At 45.2% G+C, this 24,308-nt stretch overlaps 1 protein-coding gene across 2 annotated transcripts in view; it reads right to left on the bottom strand.

Annotated features, from left to right (window-relative positions):
• The window catches only part of LOC128684693 (uncharacterized), an 83,696-nt gene that overhangs the window by 2,691 nt on the left and 56,697 nt on the right, over positions 1–24,308 (bottom strand). For both annotated transcript variants that reach the window (XM_070100220.1, XM_070100215.1), the window contains exons 3-4: positions 14,192–15,751; positions 1–388 (exon numbers count right to left, since the gene is read on the bottom strand). The exon at positions 1–388 is cut by the window's left edge and continues 2,691 nt beyond it. In XM_070100220.1, coding sequence (XP_069956321.1) covers positions 1–388; positions 14,192–15,751 — 1,948 coding nt within the window. The remainder of the gene's footprint in view (positions 389–14,191; positions 15,752–24,308) is intronic.

A 24,308-nucleotide genomic window follows, 5' to 3' on the forward strand; every position in this document is an offset into this window, starting at 1 on the left:
AAGTCCTCCTTATCGAAGAAAAAGCTTATGTAAGAGATGAAGACGAGAAAGGCAGTAGGTATGTAGATGCTGAGGATGTAGTAACCGTATTGGTGGCGGAACACAGTGGTCAGTACATATGCATTATTCTCCATCAAATCAGATACAGAGTTATCTATATCGAGGCTGAGACTGTATATCTCGTACTCCAGCAGCTGTCTGCGGTGCATGCTGAGGTTCTTCAGCGTCCCAACCGTAAATCTGCTGCCGCCAGGAATTTTAAAACGAATCCAAAGTTTGCAAGTCTGGACATCAAAGGGAAATTTTTTGAGGTTTGCGTCACAATTGTAGGTAACGGAGGTCTTAGCCTGCAGCCACAATGTCACTGAGCATCCATCGAATCTATTACCTGGGGAGCAAAGAGATAAAGCTATTATTGTGTCCATGTTGGAAGAGAATACACGCTTAATAACCTACATTAATAAATATTCTTTGGTGGTTGATGGTGACTCTAGCCTCACAGACATTCATGGTTGAAATTCTCTGCGTAACCAGACACTTTCCATGTATATTATTAAATGTCATCAGATCTTGTAAAACTATGTATACTGTGGAAATAAATTATTATTATTATTATTATTATTATTATTATTATTATTAAGTATACATGAAGGGAGACTTAATAACTAGATTTTTTCCTTCCTTCAACTTTTCAATTTTCTTTCTCTCATAACCCGTGAACTCCTCATTCAATCGAATTAATTTTTTTTAAACTCTTGTATACGGTAATGAAGACCAAATTCTATGGACAAACTGAACTATTTGTTATACTCCTTGCACTTAAATGCGTTCATGTATTAAAAGTTGACACTTCAGTTGTAACCGATTCTCTATTATCTCTTATCATACTCTTACCTCCTTGAGTATTAATTGTGGCATGCTTGTGTCAGAAGCCAGATACAGGTTTGGTATTAAAGTAGACAGTGGAGTCAGAGTACACCTGTGGATTTCATCTCACATTGGTCTTTAGATTCATGATAGAACTGATGAATTGGCAAAGGATATGCCTTCAGAGAGGAAGTAGATTACAATCAAGGGCTGTCAGCAGTTTGAGAACAATACGAAAAGAACCTCGACTAAACTTCACTGACTTGAGACTGAGGGAGACTGATACCAGTCAGTCCTCCTATCATCATGCAGGAGGAGCCACATGTCTATGGTGTATCCAACAAAATAAGCAGATTCGTCAATCCATGAAAGACAGTGCTACAGCATATATTGTCAGGCACACCACCTAAAGAGGACAAGAATATACAGATCACCCAGATTATGTAAAACAAAACAGGGGAGCCATAATCACTCTAGAGACGGAGGTTATTTAGTACCAGGAGAAAAAGGAAAGTGGCAAAGAAATGACAGAAATCCTACACCAACTCATAACACTTCTGGGGCGGTGGCACAGTCGTTGGCCTCCACTACAAAACAACAGATATTAATGCCAGGAAACAAAGCTCCCCTACGTACCATCAATACGACGAGACTTTGCAACCATATAGGGTCTAAAGCCATCAACAAACAACGAAATACCTATTGTCAAGGGACTGCTCACAGAGTCAAATGCAATGGGGCTATCACAGAGACCCACATAAAGGGCCACTTTGACAACAAAATATGGATCCCGGGTTATAACCTATTCAGATGCGACAGAGTAAACAGGCAACAAGGAGAGGGTTGGCCTGTATGTCACTGAGTCGCCCATTTACTCGGAACTACTAAATACCTCAAATGATGTAGATGAAGTTTTAGCAGCAAAGATCGAAAACCAACAATTCCAGGAACAGCTTTTCAAAACTGACCACTGTCTTGAAAATCTCCCAACTCCTGCCCCAAACATCTTACTGCTGGGCGATTTCAACTTAAGACGCCTAAAGTGGAGGAATGTATCAAACAATGTTTTAGCGAAGATAACCCCAGGAGGCAGCTGAGATGAAAATTCAAACACACATGAGCTATTAAATCTCTGCAACAAATTCACCTGAAACCAGCAAATAATAGAGCCAACAAGAATGGAAAATACACTGGACCTCATCTTTACCAACAATAATGATGATATAAAATATAACAGTATCAAAGACAATCCACTCAGATCATAACATAATAGAGGCAGAGACATGTATATGCAGGGCTCCTGACCAGCAAAAGGTGATCAGTTCTGAGGGTATCTTCACCAAATTCAACTTCAGTAACAAAAACATACAGTGGGATCAAGTCAACCATGTCCTAAATGAAACAAGCTGGGAAGATATCCTAAACAACATGGATCCAAACCTTTGCCCAGAAAGAAGTAACTCTGTGGCACTTAAGGTATGCTCAAGGCACGTTCCTTTAAGAAAAAGGAAGAGAAGATGTAAACTAGAAAGAGAGAGACGCTCCTTATACAAGCAAAGGGGCCAGTATATCTGAAATACGAAGGGAGGCACTGGTCAGAGAAATAGCAAATACCGAACTTAAGTTTAAGGAATCATACAGGAGACAAATTCAGGAACTGCAAGAAGCCCATTTCACGTGCCTTCAGCATTCTATGGAGACGGAGCATGGACACAGGGGTCATTCTACAGTCACTAAAAACAACAGACATACCTCCTACACAAAGGTGGCATTAAAGTAATTGCAAAGAATTACAGACCTATAGCACTAATGTCCCATATCATAAAAATCTTTGAAAGAGTCTAAAGAAGCAAGATCGCCACCCACCTAGATATCCATTAGTTACACAACCCAGGGCAACATGGGTTTAGAGGAGACTGCTCTTGCCTCTCCCAACCGCTGGACCACTATGACAAGGTTTTAAATGCGCTGGAGGACAAACAAAATGCAGATGAAGTATACACAGACTCTGCGAAAGCCTTTGACAAGTGCGACAATGAAACAATAGAGCACAAAATGCGTGATAAAGGAATAACAGGAAAAGTTGGTAGATGAATCTATAACTTCCTAACAAACAGAACACAAAGGGTTACAGAAAACAGAGTAAAGTCTGAGGCGGCCACAGTGAAACTCTGTTCAACAAGGCACAGTACTCGCTCCTATCCTGTTCCTTATCCTCTTATCTGACATAGAGACGTAAGCCACAGCACCGTGTCTTCCTTTGCGGATGACACTCGAATTTCCATGACAGTGTCATCCATCGAAGACATTGAAAGATTCCAAGCGGACATCATCCAAATCTTTACATGGGCCGCAGAAAACAATGAAGAGAAATTTCAATTACTCCGATATGGAAAACTCGAGGAAATTAAAAGTGTATCGGAGTATAAGAGAAAATCTTATCACACAACGGAGTGAAAAACTAATGTGAAGGACCTGGGAGTGATAATGTCAGAGGATCTCATTTTCAGAGATCACAACATTGTATCTATCACATCTGCTAGGAAAATGATAGGATGGATAATGAGAACCTTCAAAACTAGGGATGTCAAGCCCATGATGATTCTCTTCAAGTCACTTGTTCTCTCTAGGCTGAAATACTGCTGTACACTAACGGCCCTTTTCAAGGCTGGCGAAACTGCAGACCTGGAGAATGTACAGAGAACTTTCACGGCACGTATAAGTACGATAAAGCACATACGTTTTGAATATCCTAGAAAGACTAGTCCCAAACTTACACACGAAAATCACTCCCTACGAAAGGCAAAAGACTGGGCAGGAGATGCAACATCCTCCCGGTGAGGGCAATGATCTCCGAAACCCTCTCCAGGCATACTCCAGGACTCTTGGATGTCACTACTGCCCGGCTCCGGCTGGGTTACAAGTATCTCCGAGAGGTTACACCAGCATCACCAGGTGATGTAAACTTTGCGGACTAATGTCAAACTTTGCATCATTATGTACAGGAATGCGATAAAATTAATGAATTCAGATAACTAACTCAGAAATGTTCAAGAAATGTCAAAGTACCTTATTCACAGTGGTACATTGCCAACGATTCTGGAAAAATACCCTGACTTTGGTTACTGTAAATAAAATATAATCATTTAAACGTATTTAAATTCAACCATACCTTGTTAAAATATGTTAATATAAATAATTCAAAACCACATATAAGCTACATTGTAATATTTTTGTGACTTAATTCCCGTGTGCGTAAAAAACTCATTACGATTGTAACAAACTATGAATGTGTATATAGTTCGTTACCTTCGTAACTTGTTCACTTATCAAAACTTTGTGACCCAGTCACTGGACCTATTATGTACCTCTGTAATCTTTTTGACTACCACCCACACCATGGGTGATATGACTACCACCCACACCATGGGTGATATGACTACCACCCACACCATGGGTGATATGACTACCACCCACACCATGGGTGATATGACTACCACACGCACCATGGGTGATATGACTACCACCCACACCATGAGTGATATGACTACCACCCACACCAAGGGTGATATGACTACCACCCACACCATGGGTGATATGACTACCGCCCACACCATGGGTGATATGACTACCACCTACACCATGGGTGATATGACTACCACCCACACCATGGGTGATATGACTACCACCTACACCAAGGGTGATATGACTACCACCCACACCATGGGTGATATGACTACCACCCACACCATGGGTGATATGACTACCACCCACACCATGGGTGATATGACTACCACCCACACCATGGGTGATATGACTACCACCCACACCATGGGTGATATGACTACCACCCACACCATGGGTGATATGACTACCACCCGCACCATGGATGATATGACTACCACCCACACCATGGGTGATATGACTACCACCCGCACCATGGGTGATATGACTACCACCCACACCATGGGTGATATGACTACCACCCACACCATGGATGATATGACTACCACCCACACCATGGATGATATGACTACCACCCACACCATGAGTGATATGACTACCACCCACACCAAGGGTAATATGACTACCACCCACACCATGAGTGATATGACTACCACCCACACCATGGATGATATGACTACCACCCACACCAAGGGTGATATGACTACCACCCACACCATGGGAGATATGACTACCACCCACACCATGGGTGATATGACTACCACCTACACCATGGGAGATATGACTACCACCCACACCATGGGTGATATGACTACCACCCGCACCATGGGTGATATGACTACCACCCACACCATGGGCGATATGACTACCAACCACACCATGGGTGATATGACTACCACCCACACCATGGGTGATATGACTACCACCCACACCATGGGTGATATGACTACCACCCACACCAAGGGTGATATGACTACCACCCACACCATGGGAGATATGACTACCACCCACACCATGGGTGATATGACTACCACCTACACCATGGGAGATATGACTACCACCCACACCATGGGTGATATGACTACCACCCGCACCATGGGTGATATGACTACCACCCACACCATGGGCGATATGACTACCACCCACACCATGGGTGATATGACTACCACCCACACCATGGGTGATATGACTACCACCCACACCATGGGTGATATGACTACCACCCACACCATGGATGATATGACTACCACCCACACCATGGGTGATATGACTACCACCCACACCATGGGTGATATGACTACCACCCACACCATGGGTGATATGACCACCACCCACACCATGGGTGATATGACTACCACCCACACTATGGGTGATATGAATACCACCCACACCATGGGAGATATGACTACCACCCACACCATGGGTGATATGACTATCACCCACACCATGGATGATATGACTACCACCCACGCCATGGGAGATATGACTACCACCCACACCATGGGTGATATGACTACCACCCACACCATGGGTGATATGACTACCACCCACACCATGGGTGATATGACTACCACCCACACCATGGGAGATATGACTACCACCCACACCATGGGTGATATGACCACTACCCACACCATGGGCGATATGACCACCTCCCACACCATGGGTGATATGACTACCACCCACACCATGAGTGACACGACCACCACCCACACCATATGTGATATGACTACCACCCACACCATGGGTGATATGACCACCACCCATACCAAGGGTGATATGACTACCACCTACAGCATGGGTGATATGGCCACCACCCACACCATGGGTGATATGACTACCACCCACACCATGGGTGATATGACTACCACCCACACCATGAGTGACATTGCAACCACCCACACCATGGGTGATATGACTTCCACCCACACCATGAGTGACACGACCACCACCCACACCATATGACCACCCACACCATGGGTGATATGACTACCACCCACACCATGGGTGATATGACCACCACCCATACCATGGGTGATATGACTACCACCCACACCATGGGTGATATGACTACCACCCACACCATGGGTGATATGACTACCACCCACACCATGGATGATATGACTACCACCCACGCCATGGGAGATATGACTACCACCCACACCATGGGTGATATGACTACCACCCACACCATGGGTGATATGACTACCACCCACACCATGGGTGATACGACTACCACACGCACCATGGGTGATATGACTACCACCCACACCATGGGTGATATGACTACCAACCACACCATGGATGATATGACTACCACCCACACCATGGATGATATGACTACCACCCACACCATGAGTGATATGACTACCACCCACACCAAGGGTGATATGACTACCACCCACACCATGAGTGATATGACTACCACCCACACCAAGGGTGATATGACTACCACCCACACCATGGGTTATATGACTACCGCCCACACCATGGGTGATATGACTACCACCTACACCATGGGTGATATGACTACCACCCACACCATGGGTGATATGACTACCACCTACACGAAGGGTGATATGACTACCACCCACACCATGGGTGATATGACTACCACCCACACCATGGGTGATATGACTACCACCCACACCATGGGTGATATGACTACCACCCACACCATGGGTGATATGACTACCACCCACACCATGGGTGATATGACTACCACCCACACCATGGGTGATATGACTACCACCCGCACCATGGATGATATGACTACCACCCACACCATGGGTGATATGACTACCACCCGCACCATGGGTGATATGACTACCACCCACACCATGGGTGATATGACTACCACCCACACCATGGATGATATGACTACCACCCACACCATGGATGATATGACTACCACCCACACAATGAGTGATATGACTACCACCCACACCAAGGGTAATATGACTACCACCCACACCATGAGTGATATGACTACCACCCACACCATGGATGATATGACTACCACCCACACCAAGGGTGATATGACTACCACCCACACCATGGGAGATATGACTACCACCCACACCATGGGTGATATGACTACCACCTACACCATGGGAGATATGACTACCACCCACACCATGGGTGATATGACTACCACCCGCACCATGGGTGATATGACTACCACCCACACCATGGGCGATATGACTACCACCCACACCATGGGTGATATGACTACCGCCCACACCATGGGTGATATGACTACCACCTACACCATGGGTGATATGACTACCACCCACACCATGGGTGATATGACTACCACCTACACCAAGGGTGATATGACTACCACCCACACCATGGGTGATATGACTACCACCCACACCATGGGTGATATGACTACCACCCACACCATGGGTGATATGACTACCACCCACACCATGGGTGATATGACTACCACCCACACCATGGGTGATATGACTACCACCCACACCATGGGTGATATGACTACCACCCGCACCATGGATGATATGACTACCACCCACACCATGGGTGATATGACTACCACCCGCACCATGGGTGATATGACTACCACCCACACCATGGGTGATATGACTACCACCCACACCATGGATGATATGACTACCACCCACACCATGGATGATATGACTACCACCCACACCATGAGTGATATGACTACCACCCACACCAAGGGTAATATGACTACCACCCACACCATGAGTGATATGACTACCACCCACACCATGGATGATATGACTACCACCCACACCAAGGGTGATATGACTACCACCCACACCATGGGAGATATGACTACCACCCACACCATGGGTGATATGACTACCACCTACACCATGGGAGATATGACTACCACCCACACCATGGGTGATATGACTACCACCCGCACCATGGGTGATATGACTACCACCCACACCATGGGCGATATGACTACCAACCACACCATGGGTGATATGACTACCACCCACACCATGGGTGATATGACTACCACCCACACCATGGGTGATATGACTACCACCCACACCAAGGGTGATATGACTACCACCCACACCATGGGAGATATGACTACCACCCACACCATGGGTGATATGACTACCACCTACACCATGGGAGATATGACTACCACCCACACCATGGGTGATATGACTACCACCCGCACCATGGGTGATATGACTACCACCCACACCATGGGCGATATGACTACCACCCACACCATGGGTGATATGACTACCACCCACACCATGGGTGATATGACTACCACCCACACCATGGGTGATATGACTACCACCCACACCATGGATGATATGACTACCACCCACACCATGGGTGATATGACTACCACCCACACCATGGGTGATATGACTACCACCCACACCATGGGTGATATGACCACCACCCACACCATGGGTGATATGACTACCACCCACACTATGGGTGATATGAATACCACCCACACCATGGGAGATATGACTACCACCCACACCATGGGTGATATGACTATCACCCACACCATGGATGATATGACTACCACCCACGCCATGGGAGATATGACTACCACCCACACCATGGGTGATATGACTACCACCCACACCATGGGTGATATGACTACCACCCACACCATGGGTGATATGACTACCACCCACACCATGGGAGATATGACTACCACCCACACCATGGGTGATATGACCACTACCCACACCATGGGCGATATGACCACCGCCCACACCATGGGTGATATGACTACCACCCACACCATGAGTGACACGACCACCACCCACACCATATGTGATATGACTACCACCCACACCATGGGTGATATGACCACCACCCATACCAAGGGTGATATGACTACCACCTACAGCATGGGTGATATGGCCACCACCCACACCATGGGTGATATGACTACCACCCACACCATGGGTGATATGACTACCACCCACACCATGAGTGACATTGCAACCACCCACACCATGGGTGATATGACTTCCACCCACACCATGAGTGACACGACCACCACCCACACCATATGACCACCCACACCATGGGTGATATGACTACCACCCACACCATGGGTGATATGACCACCACCCATACCATGGGTGATATGACTACCACCCACACCATGGGTGATATGACTACCACCCACACCATGGGTGATATGACTACCACCCACACCATGGATGATATGACTACCACCCACGCCATGGGAGATATGACTACCACCCACACCATGGGTGATATGACTACCACCCACACCATGGGTGATATGACTACCACCCACACCATGGGTGATACGACTACCACACGCACCATGGGTGATATGACTACCACCCACACCATGGGTGATATGACTACCAACCACACCATGGATGATATGACTACCACCCACACCATGGATGATATGACTACCACCCACACCATGAGTGATATGACTACCACCCACACCAAGGGTGATATGACTACCACCCACACCATGAGTGATATGACTACCACCCACACCAAGGGTGATATGACTACCACCCACACCATGGGTTATATGACTACCGCCCACACCATGGGTGATATGACTACCACCTACACCATGGGTGATATGACTACCACCCACACCATGGGTGATATGACTACCACCTACACCAAGGGTGATATGACTACCACCCACACCATGGGTGATATGACTACCACCCACACCATGGGTGATATGACTACCACCCACACCATGGGTGATATGACTACCACCCACACCATGGGTGATATGACTACCACCCACACCATGGGTGATATGACTACCACCCACACCATGGGTGATATGACTACCACCCGCACCATGGATGATATGACTACCACCCACACCATGGGTGATATGACTACCACCCGCACCATGGGTGATATGACTACCACCCACACCATGGGTGATATGACTACCACCCACACCATGGATGATATGACTACCACCCACACCATGGATGATATGACTACCACCCACACAATGAGTGATATGACTACCACCCACACCATGGGTGATATGACTACCACCTACACCATGGGAGATATGACTACCACCCACACCATGGGTGATATGACTACCACCCGCACCATGGGTGATATGACTACCACCCACACCATGGGCGATATGACTACCACCCACACCATGGGTGATATGACTACCACCCACACCATGGGTGATATGACTACCACCCACACCATGGGTGATATGACTACCACCCACACCATGGATGATATGACTACCACCCACACCATGGGTGATATGACTACCGCCCACACCATGGGTGATATGACCACCACCCACACCATGGGTGATATGACTACCACCCATACCATGGGTGATATGACTACCACCCACACCATGGGTGATATGACCACCACCCACACCATGGGTGATATGACTACCACCCACACTATGGGTGATATGAATACCACCCACACCATGGGAGATATGACTACCACCCACACCATGGGTGATATGACTATCACCCAGACCATGGATGATATGACTACCACCCACGCCATGGGAGATATGACTACCACCCACACCATGGGTGATATGACTACCACCCACACCATGGGTGATATGACTACCACCCACACCATGGGTGATATGACTACCACCCACACCATGGGAGATATGACTACCACCCACACCATGGGTGATATGACCACTACCCACACCATGGGCGATATGACCACCGCCCACACCATGGGTGATATGACTACCACCCACACCATGAGTGACACGACCACCACCCACACCATATGTGATATGACTACCACCCACACCATGGGTGATATGACCACCACCCATACCAAGGGTGATATGACTACCACCTACAGCATGGGTGATATGGCCACCACCCACACCATGGGTGATATGACTACCACCCACACCATGGGTGATATGACTACCACCCACACCATGAGTGACATTGCAACCACCCACACCATGGGTGATATGACTTCCACCCACACCATGAGTGACACGACCACCACCCACACCATATGACCACCACCCACACCATGGGTGATATGACTACCACCCACACCATGGGTGATATGACCACCACCCATACCATGGGTGATATGACTACCACCCACACCATGGGTGATATGACTACCACCCACACCATGGGTTATATGACTACCACCCACACCATGGATGATATGACTACCACCCACGCCATGGGAGATATGACTACCACCCACACCATGGGTGATATGACTACCACCCACACCATGGGTGATATGACTACCACCCACACCATGGGTGATATGACTACCACCCACACCATGGGAGATATGACTACCACCCACACCATGGGTGATATGACCACTACCCACACCATGGGTGATATGACTACCACCCACACCATGGGTGATATGACTATCACCCAGACCATGGATGATATGACTACCACACACACCATGGGTGATATGACTACCACCCACACCATGGGTGATATGACTACCACCCACACCATGGGTGATATGACCACTACCCACACCATGGGTGATATGACTACCACCCACACCATGGGTGATATGACTACCACCCACACCATGGATGATATGACTACCACCCACGCCATGGGAGATATGACTACCACCCACACCATGGGTGATATGACTACCACCCACACCATGGGTGATATGACTACCACCCACACAATGGGTGATATGACTACCACCCACACCATGGGTGATATGACCACTACCCACACCATGGGTGATATGACTACCACCCACACAATGGGTGATATGACTACCACCCACACAATGGGTGATATGACTACCACCCACACAATGGGTGATATGACTACCACCCACACCATGGGTGATATGACTACCACCCACACCATGGGTGATATGACTACCACCCACACAATGGGTGATATGACTACCACCCACACCATGGGTGATATGACCACTACCCACACCATGGGTGATATGACTACCACCCACACAATGGGTGATATGACTACCACCCACACCATGGGTGATATGACTACCACCCACACAATGGGTGATATGACTACCACCCACACCATGGGTGATATGACCACTACCCACACCATGGGTGATATGACTACCACCCACACAATGGGTGATATGACTACCACCCACACAATGGGTGATATGACTACCACCCACACCATGGGTGATATGACTACCACCCACACAATGGGTGATATGACTACCACCCACACAATGGGTGATATGACTACCACCCACACAATGGGTGATATGACTACCACCCACACCATGGGTGATATGACTACCACCCACACCATGGGTGATATGACTACCACCCACACCATGGGTGATATGACTACCACCCACACCATGGGTGATATGACTACCACCCACACCATGGGTGATATGACTACCACCCACACCATGGGTGATATGACTACCACCCACACCATGGGTGATATGACTACCACCCACACCATGGGTGATATGACTACCACCCACACAATGGGTGATATGACTACCACCCACACAATGGGTGATATGACTACCACCCACACCATGGGTGATATGACTACCACCCACACCATGGGTGATATGACTACCACCCACACCATGGGTGATATGACTACCACCCACACCATGGGTGATATGACTACCACCCACACCATGGGTGATATGACTACCACCCACACCATGGGTGATATGACTACCACCCACACCATGGGTGATATGACTACCACCCACACCATGGGTGATATGACTACCACCCACACCATGGGTGATATGACTACCACCCACACCATGGGTGATATGACTACCACCCACACCATGGGTGATATGACTACCACCCACACCATGGGTGATATGACTACCACCCACACCATGGGTGATATGACTACCACCCACACCATGGGTGATATGACTACCACCCACACCATGGGTGATATGACTACCACCCACACCATGGGTGATATGACTACCACCCACACCATGGGTGATATGACTACCACCCACACCATGGGTGATATGACTACCACCCACACAATGGGTGATATGACTACCACCCACACAATGGGTGATATGACTACCACCCACACCATGGGTGATATGACTACCACCCACACTACCATGGGTGATATGACTACCACCCACACCATGGGTGATATGACTACCACCCACACCATGGGTGATATGACTACCACCCACACCATGGGTGATATGACCATGGGTGATATGACACCATGGATGATATGACTACCACCCACACCATGGGTGATATGACTACCACCCGCACCATGGATGATATGACTACCACCCACACCATGGGTGATATGACTACCACCCACACCATGGGTGATATGACTACCACCCACACCATGGGTGATATGACTACCACCCACACCATGGGTGATATGACTACCACCCACACCATGGGTGATATGACTACCACCCACACCATGGGTGATATGACTACCACCCACACCATGGGTGATATGACTACCACCCACACCATGGGTGATATGACTACCACCCACACAATGGGCTTCCTATATAGTATGTAACTGATGTCAGCTCGGTTTGTATAAGTTGTATCATGTATCTGTAGATATGAAGATTATTATTATTATTATTATTATTATTATTATTATTATTATTATTATTATTATTATTATTATTCAACCCATTTTTTTTCAAGACATCCTGAAATAATATATGGAAGGGATCGCCATCCATGTGAAAATTTGCTTAATGTAGTTTATTTATTTGACTTTCTTGCCTAGGATGCATTTACTGGTACCTTGTACAATTTTGTGTGAACAAGGTGATGAAGTAGTACACTTACCTGCCTCTATCTTAGTCACATCGTCACTAAGTGGCAAAGGGTCAGTGAGTTCGGCTGTGAGATCTTTATCCATGTCCTCAAAAGAAGCTTTTGTCCCCAGGTCACTCATCAGTTCGAATTCGGGAATCCAGATCGTGTCCAGGTAATTCTTCATTAAATTACCACTGCCATTATTTAGATGTTTGTAAGTCAGTCGTGTATCTTGCCAGCCGATGTTGAATATTAAATCTACTGTAGCCTGCATCAGACTGATGTCAAAGCTACGGTAGTTAATGATGCTAACACCAAACGTAAGGTTGTAGTCGGAGCAACGACCTGAGCTAAATGCAGGAGGAAGCTTGACATAATTATCAGGTAGTTCAACTTTCTCGTTGCAGAAAGTTTCGTCACTTTCATCCGGGCAGTTTCCTACATGATCGCAGACATCCTTCAGGGGAATGCAGTTGAGATTATCACAAGTGAACTGATCAGAGAAACAGTTTGTTAGCATTACTGTTAGGTTTTGTGTACCGCAACTAAAGTCATTTACTTTCCATTGCTGCTTACCAAAAGGCAGTTCTGTCAAACTGTCAGTGCCTACTATTGCTGATGTACTTAGTAGCCAGTCATGCAGCTGCCATTTTTTGGATTTTGGGGAATGTTTCAAGGTAGTGGTGCCTCTTCCACGGAAAATGGGTCTCCCATCCAATGTGTGATGGAGCCAGAGTTCCTTATCTTTCAATGGCGACTCTGGGCACAGCCCTCGAACCCTGTAGTTAGTTACTGGTACTTGACACACCACCATCAAGGGACTGTAGAGGGATTCCTCGTACCATTCCCCGGTCTCCGCTTTGAAAGCAAGGATGCTTTTCGGTACGGCAGAAGTAATATTATTCGGGGGCGAGATATCTGTTTCATCATACTCACTAACCCAGTTTATGTATGATTTCTTGATGCCTAGGTGAACAGCATTAAAATTACGCGGGCTACCATAATTCCGTATGGCCTCCATCAGCAAGATGTTTTCTGTCTGGGTGAGTGGGACTGGGAGAACACCGTTCAGTTTTGTGCATATGTCGCGGGCTTTATCCCTGGTGTAGCTGTTCAAGAAGATGAGGCTGGATGAGATGAGAGGCTGCAGTTGACACGCATTGTCCGCCGCTGCTGTGGATACCCATGATGCTGACCCATTCACTCGCCACTCATTGGAGAGGGTCAAGATTGGTTCCGCTATTATATTTAGGCACCTGGCAAATAGGAGGAGGTCGCTTACAGCCAGGGTAATCGGCCAAAGGCGTACGTCGGCTATTTCTCCCATTAGTACTGCTTCGGGGTTAAATGAATTCTCTGGTCCCTGACCTAGCAAGACATAACCGTCTTTTGGTACGGGTACCAAGAATTTCTCCGAATTATCTGTCAGATTGTTAGGCTTTAGTTCTGTATCATTTTGGTATACACTGACGGTGCTGCTGTTGCCATCAACGACGAAGCAGAAGCTGAACCAAGTGAGGATCTTAAACTGCGACTCAAAGGCATACTCTGTCGTACCCATCCAGAGAGAAGCAAAGTCCTGCCCGTGATCTGAAGTGAGGAAAGGTAATTAGACCATTGCTGAGAATGACGAAAGGAAAACAAGAATAAGAAACACTGAATAGAAAATAATATGAATAGTTTTACAGTATGGGAATAAAAGTAGCGAAAAAATAGAGCTGAGATTAAACAGCTTAATATGACACATAAATACAAAATTATTATTATTATTATAATTATTATTATTATTATTATTATTATTATTATTATTATTATTATTATTATTATTATTATTATTAATTTATGGCCTAGCTAAACCCGTCAATGTCCTCTTACAACACTTGAAACAAACATCTTATTTTTTTTTTTGAAGGAGATGGTCGGCGGCATTGGGCTTATAAGAATCTGGAGGGGAAGGAATGGGAGGAAGGACAAAACAGCTAAAATAATTGCTGGAATATAGGAGATAGATAAGAATGAGTAAGTGGCCTAACCATAAAGTTTTTATGTTACATACTGAGGAGGATACACATGTAATTACATATATAAAACTATTTACATACGTGAAATACTAAGAACTGCAACAAGTGTTTTCAGAGCTAATAGTTCAGCAGATATATGAACTATTGGGAAGTACTGGGGCATACTGAAGGTATTTAGCTATGGGGCCATGGAAGACTTGTTGTCCCTTAAGAGAATACAAATACTGTACAGGACATACAATAATCTGAAGGTCTGTGGAAATATGAACACAAATGCAGTATAATGTGATCCTTTATTGACTACGTTTCGCCCACACAGTGGGCTTTTTCAAGTCACAAACAGAACTACCTGGGGTGTTGTTGTTGTTAAAGATTCGCCGGTATTCTCCCGGCCCGGGCCCTTCCAGGAGTATTTATAGTTCGGTTCAGAATGCTGAGGTCAGGTGAAGAATGCTGCATCTGATGATGTACCGAGTGGGGTTATAGAGTCTAAAAACTTGGGTAGCTTGGAAAGGAGATTGGATAAGTTTGTGAGCAGACCTTCTACAGTGTCCTTATGTGGGATAGCGATGAAGAAGTTTCTTGGCAAGTGGTTCAGCTATGTTATAGAAGCCACTATTCTGGTTGAAGTTGTCGGATATAGAAATAAGTGATGATTTCTATATCCGACAACTTCAACCAGAATAGTGGCTTCTATAACATAGCTGAACCACTTGCCAAGAAACTTCTTCATCGCTATCCCACATAAGAACACTGTAGAAGGTCTGCTCACAAACTTATCCAATCTCCTTTCCAAGCTACCCAAGTTTTTAGACTCTATAACCCCACTCGGTACATCATCAGATGCAGCATTCTTCACCTGACCTCAGCATTCTGAACCGGACTATAAATACTCGCGTTCCTTCCACCCCAGGTAGTTCTGTTTGTGACTTGAAAAAGCCCACTGTGTGGGCGAAACGTAGTCAATAAAGGATCACATTATACTGCATTTGTGTTCATATTTCCACTGTGTCGGTATTTTATACCATTTATTTCCACCTGAAGGTCTGTAGAATGTATAGTTTGGGAAGTACTCATGTATAGTTTTTAATCTGTTCTTTGGTTATCAATCCCAAACTATATTTTCATTGATGTGTTTTTCATCAATGGCCTTTACTGTATTATTAGTTAGCCATAGACTATTTTGTTTCCTAGCTGTGATCTATTTAGTTTTAATAGAACGATGCTTATTGTGGAGGGCACGTAGTTTTTTGTAGAAAAACACTGACCTATTAAATTCAGAGAAGTTGGTAACTGATTATAATCATAATCATAATTTTTAAAGTGGTGGAGGGGTAAGCCAGTGGAAGGCCTCGGTCAGATAACCTAAAGCTCCACCTGCGGGTCATCATATGACTAAGACCCGAGTCAGGAATGGACTCGGAATGAGATCTTTCAAATCTGGAGTAGTAATTTACATATGTTGGTTACGAGGACGGTGGGGTAGTAATTAATAGTATTGTCTGTGATAATCCCCGCCTGGACAGCTGATATATTGTTCCAGATATAGTCAAGTGAGGATGCAGTTGTCTTAGACGATTTTCAAAATGGACCCCCGTGGAAAAAATAACTTCGACTTTTTTGGGGGGTTATCCTAGGTAATTTACACACATGTTCCTTATGTATTACAATTTGTGTAATTGTATTTGTGTATGTGTACCTAAATAAACTTACAAAATGCCTGACATTTTCTCCATGGTTTTTCTGATGCCGTACGTACAAAAATGAACATGAATTTCCTTATAATTGATTCATGAACACACGCACACTGTTTTACACTATTATTATTATAATCATAACTAAGCGACACTTAATTCTTTTAATGAAGCTTATTCCTGATTTCAGGCGGAGTGGTTCAACACTGAAGAAGAGTTTCAGGGTGGAGACTCCTTCACAGCCTGGCATATTAACCTGTCTGGAAACTGACCGTGTGTGTACGTCTGTGTACTCACCTATTTGTGCTTGCAGTGGTCGAGTTGAAGCTCCTGTGTAGTAGTTACTGGTTGTTAAAGGCATTTGTCGACAACCACCTGGCCTGTTTCGTGTGTGTGTGTGTGTGTGTGTGTGTGTGTGTGTGTGTGTGTGTGTGTGTGTGTGTGTGTGTGTGTGTGTGTGTGTGTGTGCTACTAAGTCCTCTCTCTCCCTGCTCCATGAGCTTTATCATACCTCATCTTAAAGCTATGTATGGTTCCTGCCTCCACTACCTCACTTGCTAGGCTATTCCACTTCCTGACTACTCTATGACTGAAGAAATACTTCCTAACATCCCTTTGACTCATCTGCGTCTTCAACTTCAAATTGTGACCCCTTGTTTCTGTCCCCTCTCTGGAACATCCTGTCTCTGTCCACCTTGCCTATTCCACGCAGTATTTTGTATGTTGTTATCATGGCTCCCCTAACCCTCCTGTCATCCAGTGTCGTCAGGCCGATTTCCCTAAACCTTTCTTCGTCGGACATTTGCCTTAGCTCTGGAACTAACCTTGTCGCAAACCTTTGCACTTTCTCTAATTTCTTGACGTGCTTGATCAAGTGTGGGTTTGAAACAGGTATCGCAACGTTATTCTCAGGTTTGCCAGGCGCCCATATGCTGCAGCAGTTACCTGATTGATGTGTGCTTCCGGAGACGTGCTTGGTGTTATACTCACCCCAAGATCTTTCTCCCTGAGCGAGGTTTGCAGTCTTTGGCCACCTAGCCTATACTCCGTCTGAGGTTTTCTTTACCCTTCCCCGATCTTCATGACTTTGCATTTGGCCTGTTTAAATTCGAGAAGCCAGTTGCTGGACCAGGTGTCCAGCCTGTCCAGGTCTCTTTGAAGTCCTACCCGATCCTCATCTGTGTGTGTGTGTGTGTGTACTCACCTAATTGTGGGTGCAGGGGTCGTGTGTGCGTAGTGTGTGTGATTACTAACCTATTGTGGCTGTGTGTGGGGGGGTTGGTGTGTGTGTGGGGGGGTTGGTGTGTGTGGGGGGGGGGTTGTGTGTGTGTGGGGGGGGTTGGTTGTGTGTGTGTGTGTGGGGGGGGTTGGTGTGTGTGTGGGGGTTGGTGTGTGTGTGTGGGGGGGGTTGGTGTGTGTGGGGGGGGATTGGTGTGTGGGTGGGGGGGGTTGGTGTGTGTGTGTGTGGGGGTTGTTGTGTGTGGGGGGTTGGTGTGTGTGTGGGGGGGGGTTGGTGTGTGTGTGGGGGGGGTTGGTGTGTGTGTGTGTGCGGGGGTTGGTGTGTGTGTGTGCGGGATTGGTGTGTGTGTGGGGGGGGTTGGTGTGTGTGTGTGTAGGGGGTTGGTGTGTGTAGGGGGGTTGGTGTGTGTGGTTGTGTGTGTGTGTGGGGGGGGGTTGGTGTGTGTGGGGGGGGGTTGGTGTGTGTGTGTTATTATAAAGAGTGTTAGAGTGATCTAAACGATCAAAGTGCTCTTTCAATTTTCAAACTACCCCCACCTTCGTTCACCAGAATGTGAAAGGCCAACATCAACGTAAGATACGACTGTGGCAGCCGTACACAAAGCAGCCACCAATACTATGTAATAACTTTGGACAATAAGCACCACTTTAGTCCATTACTCTTCTTTAGAAATAGAGAACAATTAAGGATCAATATCTGGGTAGGGAACCAGCAATAACCATTGTGCTAGGCGTGTATCGTGCTCCATAAATAGAGCCTTGAATAACAAGAAGACACAATACCGTGACTGGAACAATACACAAATAACCCGCACATAGGAGAGAGGAGCTTATGACGACGTTTCGGTCCGACTTGAACCATTTACGAAGTCACACTAACAGTGTGACTTCGTAAATGATCAAAGTCGGACCGAAACGTCGTCAAAACCTCCTCTCTCCTATGTGCGGGTTATTTGTGTACAGCCTTGATGCCTTGGAATTAGAGCCAATCTTGGATAAACCTCACTGTATTCCATTCCCTAGAAAGTGCATGACCCCCTACGGGCTTTACACTTTCCCCATGAAAATAATACATTAATACAAACTCTTCACATTCCCACGACCACACTTTTCATCAACTATAATGATACACTCGCCACAAACTGTTCAAACTCCATTTCTCACAAATGTTTTGAAAGATATTTTAATTTTAACACGCGAATTTGTGCCGAGTGCCTGTTTGATATATTACACTAGTATATCGTCGCTAATATGATATATTGTCTGTTGACATGTTAACAGTTATTTATTGATTATGTTGTTTATACCCGAGAGTTTTTTTTTTTTTTATATTTTATTTAAAACAGTGCGATACAAATGACAGAAATATATTAAAAAGATACACGACAAAAGATTACTGCACTAGAATCGCACTTAACCCGAGACCTAATAACGACACCATACAGTACAGTGGTAATACACACTCACACACACCACACTGTTATGTTACATTGGTATTATTACACTCACACACAACACACCGTATATTACAGTGATAATACACTCACACAACACTATACATTACAGTGGTATTGCTTTATTTGTTAAAGAACATCTCTAACAAGGTTACATATTACCAAACATCAAACACTGGAAATTATGAAGATTGTACAATAAAACAGAGATAAAAACAAACAAACACGCACAATGACACACACAAGCACACACATTACACTACATGAGACTACATCAGGCACATACTAGGTGAGGTTTCTGCCTGTCAACACACGTATGCAAGACTAATTCTAAGATCTTAGGTGCTTAACAGAGCACCACGATACTCAAAACATTAATATTGGCGATTATCACGAGATCTTAACATACATAGGTATTTACTATTCAAAGAAGGAAACGGGATAATACTAAAAGTCACAATAAAAACATCCAATATAACAAAACAAAACTACGATATGATATTTTACATCTCAGCAAAACAAAGAAAAATAATGCAAACTAGTTACATGTAATATAATATTACTGAAAAGCACACTGTAACACAGCATAAAATATAACAAAATAAAAACCAATTGCTATACGCTAGGAAACACTTTTTACCACTTACAATTGAATCAAAAACAGTAAAGACTCCTATGCACATATTTGAGTCTCATAGAAAATTTTCATCATAAAGTCCTTGAAATGATTTATACATGATAAAAATATGCAATCGTAGTGCTACACCTTCCTCAATGATAATTGTGTAGTTCTTGAAAACCTCGGGGTAATAACCCTACTGCCTCTAGATATCAAAACTCATTTATACATCCATATAAACAGCTCTCCATGCTCACACCCAAGTCTAGGAAAATAGCCCATCGTATCCCTCTACCCATTTTGCAAATCCCATAAATCCCTTAATGTGAAATTTCGATAACCCTCACTAAAATCTCTCTCCCATCTCCCTCCATACACCCCTTTATTTCTACACTGTGTCCTATAAAAAGTTGCTGCCAATGCATTAATTCTTGCACGCACGTCCGCCTCCCTCATAGCCCACATCATGTATATATAATCCGTAATCATATACCCAATCGCATTCTCAACCCTTTTATTCACCCCAGTTATATCTAAACTTAAAACCCTCAAAACCTGCAAACCCCCTCCCCCCACTAACCTTAAAACCTTACCCATCCAAACCCTTATAAGTTCAATACAATCGCAAAAATACACCGTATGATAAATAGTCGCCAATCCTCCACAATCCCTGCATTCCCCATCCTCTCGTATTCTCTTATAGAATAAAACCATTCCTGACGGCAAGATTCCATGTAAAAATCTATACATAACTTCTCTGACTTTAGGTTTTAAACGCAATTTATTTAAACGCCCCCAAATATTATGCCAATCATACATCGGATAAACTCCTTCTACCGCCGCTACCAGAGCCTTACCATCTGCCCTATCAAGATTTCTCAATTTAATTTGTGAGTGATCCCTCACGTTTATGAAGACCCGTAACATTGCCTCACCTATCATGAACTCCCGACCCCCCCACCACCGTCGCATATCCTGATGTATCCTATGAAGACCGTCTTCTTTCGCCCCTCCCTCCCGCTTATAACTATGTTTTAAATACATACTTATTATCCTCTTTTCGACATCTATAAGACCCAGCCCTCCACGGCCAACCGGGAGTGTGACGACCGCTCTACTTAACCATTCGCTCCCTGTTCCCCAAATGAATCTAAAAACACTTTTTTGTAACCTTTTTAATTCACAACGAAGTATCGGAAATATTACCGTAACATGCCATAGTTTACTATATAATAGCACATTCGTTGTTATCACCCTTTGTTGCAAACTTAAATTAGCAGCTCTCAACCCACTAAGACGCTTCAGAACACTATCAACGATACGCACGGAATTTATTTGTTGTGCTGACTTGATATCCTTTACATAAACGATCCCACATATCTTTATTTGGTCCACCCTTTCCCACCTTTCAGCTACCATTCCTTCCTCACGCGACCCTTTTCCAAGATTCATATACTTTGTTTTCCTCATGTTGATCGTCATGCCAGTAGCCTTTTCAAAAACTTTCACTAACTTTTCTACCCGAATCAAATCCATGTTTTCTCTCACCAAAATCGTCGTGTCGTCGACATATCCAACAATGCCCGCTCCCCCACCCCTTACATTACTCATCCCATTTGCTTCCAATAAAACCCTTATCCCTCTATAAAAGGGATCTTGAAAACAAGCAAAAAAAATTTGTGAAAGGGGACAACCTTGACGCAAACCCCTTCCCATCTGAATCCGATCTCCCAACCTCCCATTCACCTGCACACGCAAAGATGCCTCTTGATACATTAATTTGGCCCATGATATAATTTCCGCCCCAAACCCCTGCCATCTCATTATCTTCCATAACGTCTCCCGTTCCACACTATCATATGCCGCCTCCCAATCTATAGCCAATACCCCCCCATCTCCCAATCTTACTCTTTCTTCAATAAAACTTCTAATCATACCGTGACCTTCATACATAGACCTGCCCGGCACCCCATATTGTCCCTTGTCAATCACTTTGCCCAGGACTTTTTTTATTCTGTTGGCCAAGATCCTTCCAAAAATTTTATAGTCCCCACATAATAACGAGATTGCACGATAATCTTTAACCGTTAATGGCTCGCCTTTAGGAACTAGGACGACCACAGCCAACCTTTGTTGTTCCCCTAAAACCCCATCCCGCTTCATGATATTGAATAAACGTACCAAAAACCCCTTTAAAACGTTCCAATTTTGAATATAAAAGTCGCTGGGCAACCCATCTATTCCTGGCGCCTTACCCAATTGCGCCCCAGATAAAGCCTCCCAAGTCTCACACTCCGTTATCGGCCCTCCCAACATCAAACGATCATGCTCCTCCAGCTCACAACGCACAAACCTACCGATTGACTGCAATGCAATTTCACTTATTCCAACACTTTGCGTTTTCAATTTAACCCAAGCATCAATATACCCACTCATACCCTCCGTCGTCGTCAACACCTGATTCACTCTATACCCCTGCATACCTACCTGGACATTCAACCCCATTAACTCCATTGCTTTGCGACGTCTGTGTTGATTCCTCAACACACACGCCGACGGCCGATCTCCCCACAAAACCTCTTCGATTCCACCCTTAAGCCTTTCCCCATCAAACCTTTCGTTTTGTAAATTACGTAATTGCTCCTTAATTCGTTCAATTTCTGTAACAGGATAATTAGCATTCGCTTGTACATAGCAGTCGCGCAACTGCCCCTCTAAATATCGTTGGAAACCATACTGTAACTGATTATATCTCACTCCCTGACTAATATAAAATTCCTTAATTCGCTTTTTGGCTATCATTTCCCACCAATTAACCAAAGCCACATCTCCAGGTGCTTCAACCACAAGGCGTTCCCACATATGCCCAAAAGACAAACGACTTTCCTCTCTCTTCAATAACTTTACATTTAATTTCCAAAATGACGGACCCCTTCTAGGCACACCCTCAATATCTACATCCATTACAACTCCTCTATGATCCGAAAAAACCACATTTATCACACTCACTCTCCGCACTGTAACCGCACTAGACACGTACATTCTATCTAATCTCGCCGCATAATCTCTTCTAATGAAAGTATGCTCCACATTGCCACCCCCCCCACACACATCCATTAA

The sequence above is a fragment of the Cherax quadricarinatus genome, chromosome 5 (assembly GCF_038502225.1).
Source record: "Cherax quadricarinatus isolate ZL_2023a chromosome 5, ASM3850222v1, whole genome shotgun sequence".
Lineage (NCBI taxonomy): Eukaryota > Metazoa > Arthropoda > Malacostraca > Decapoda > Parastacidae > Cherax > Cherax quadricarinatus.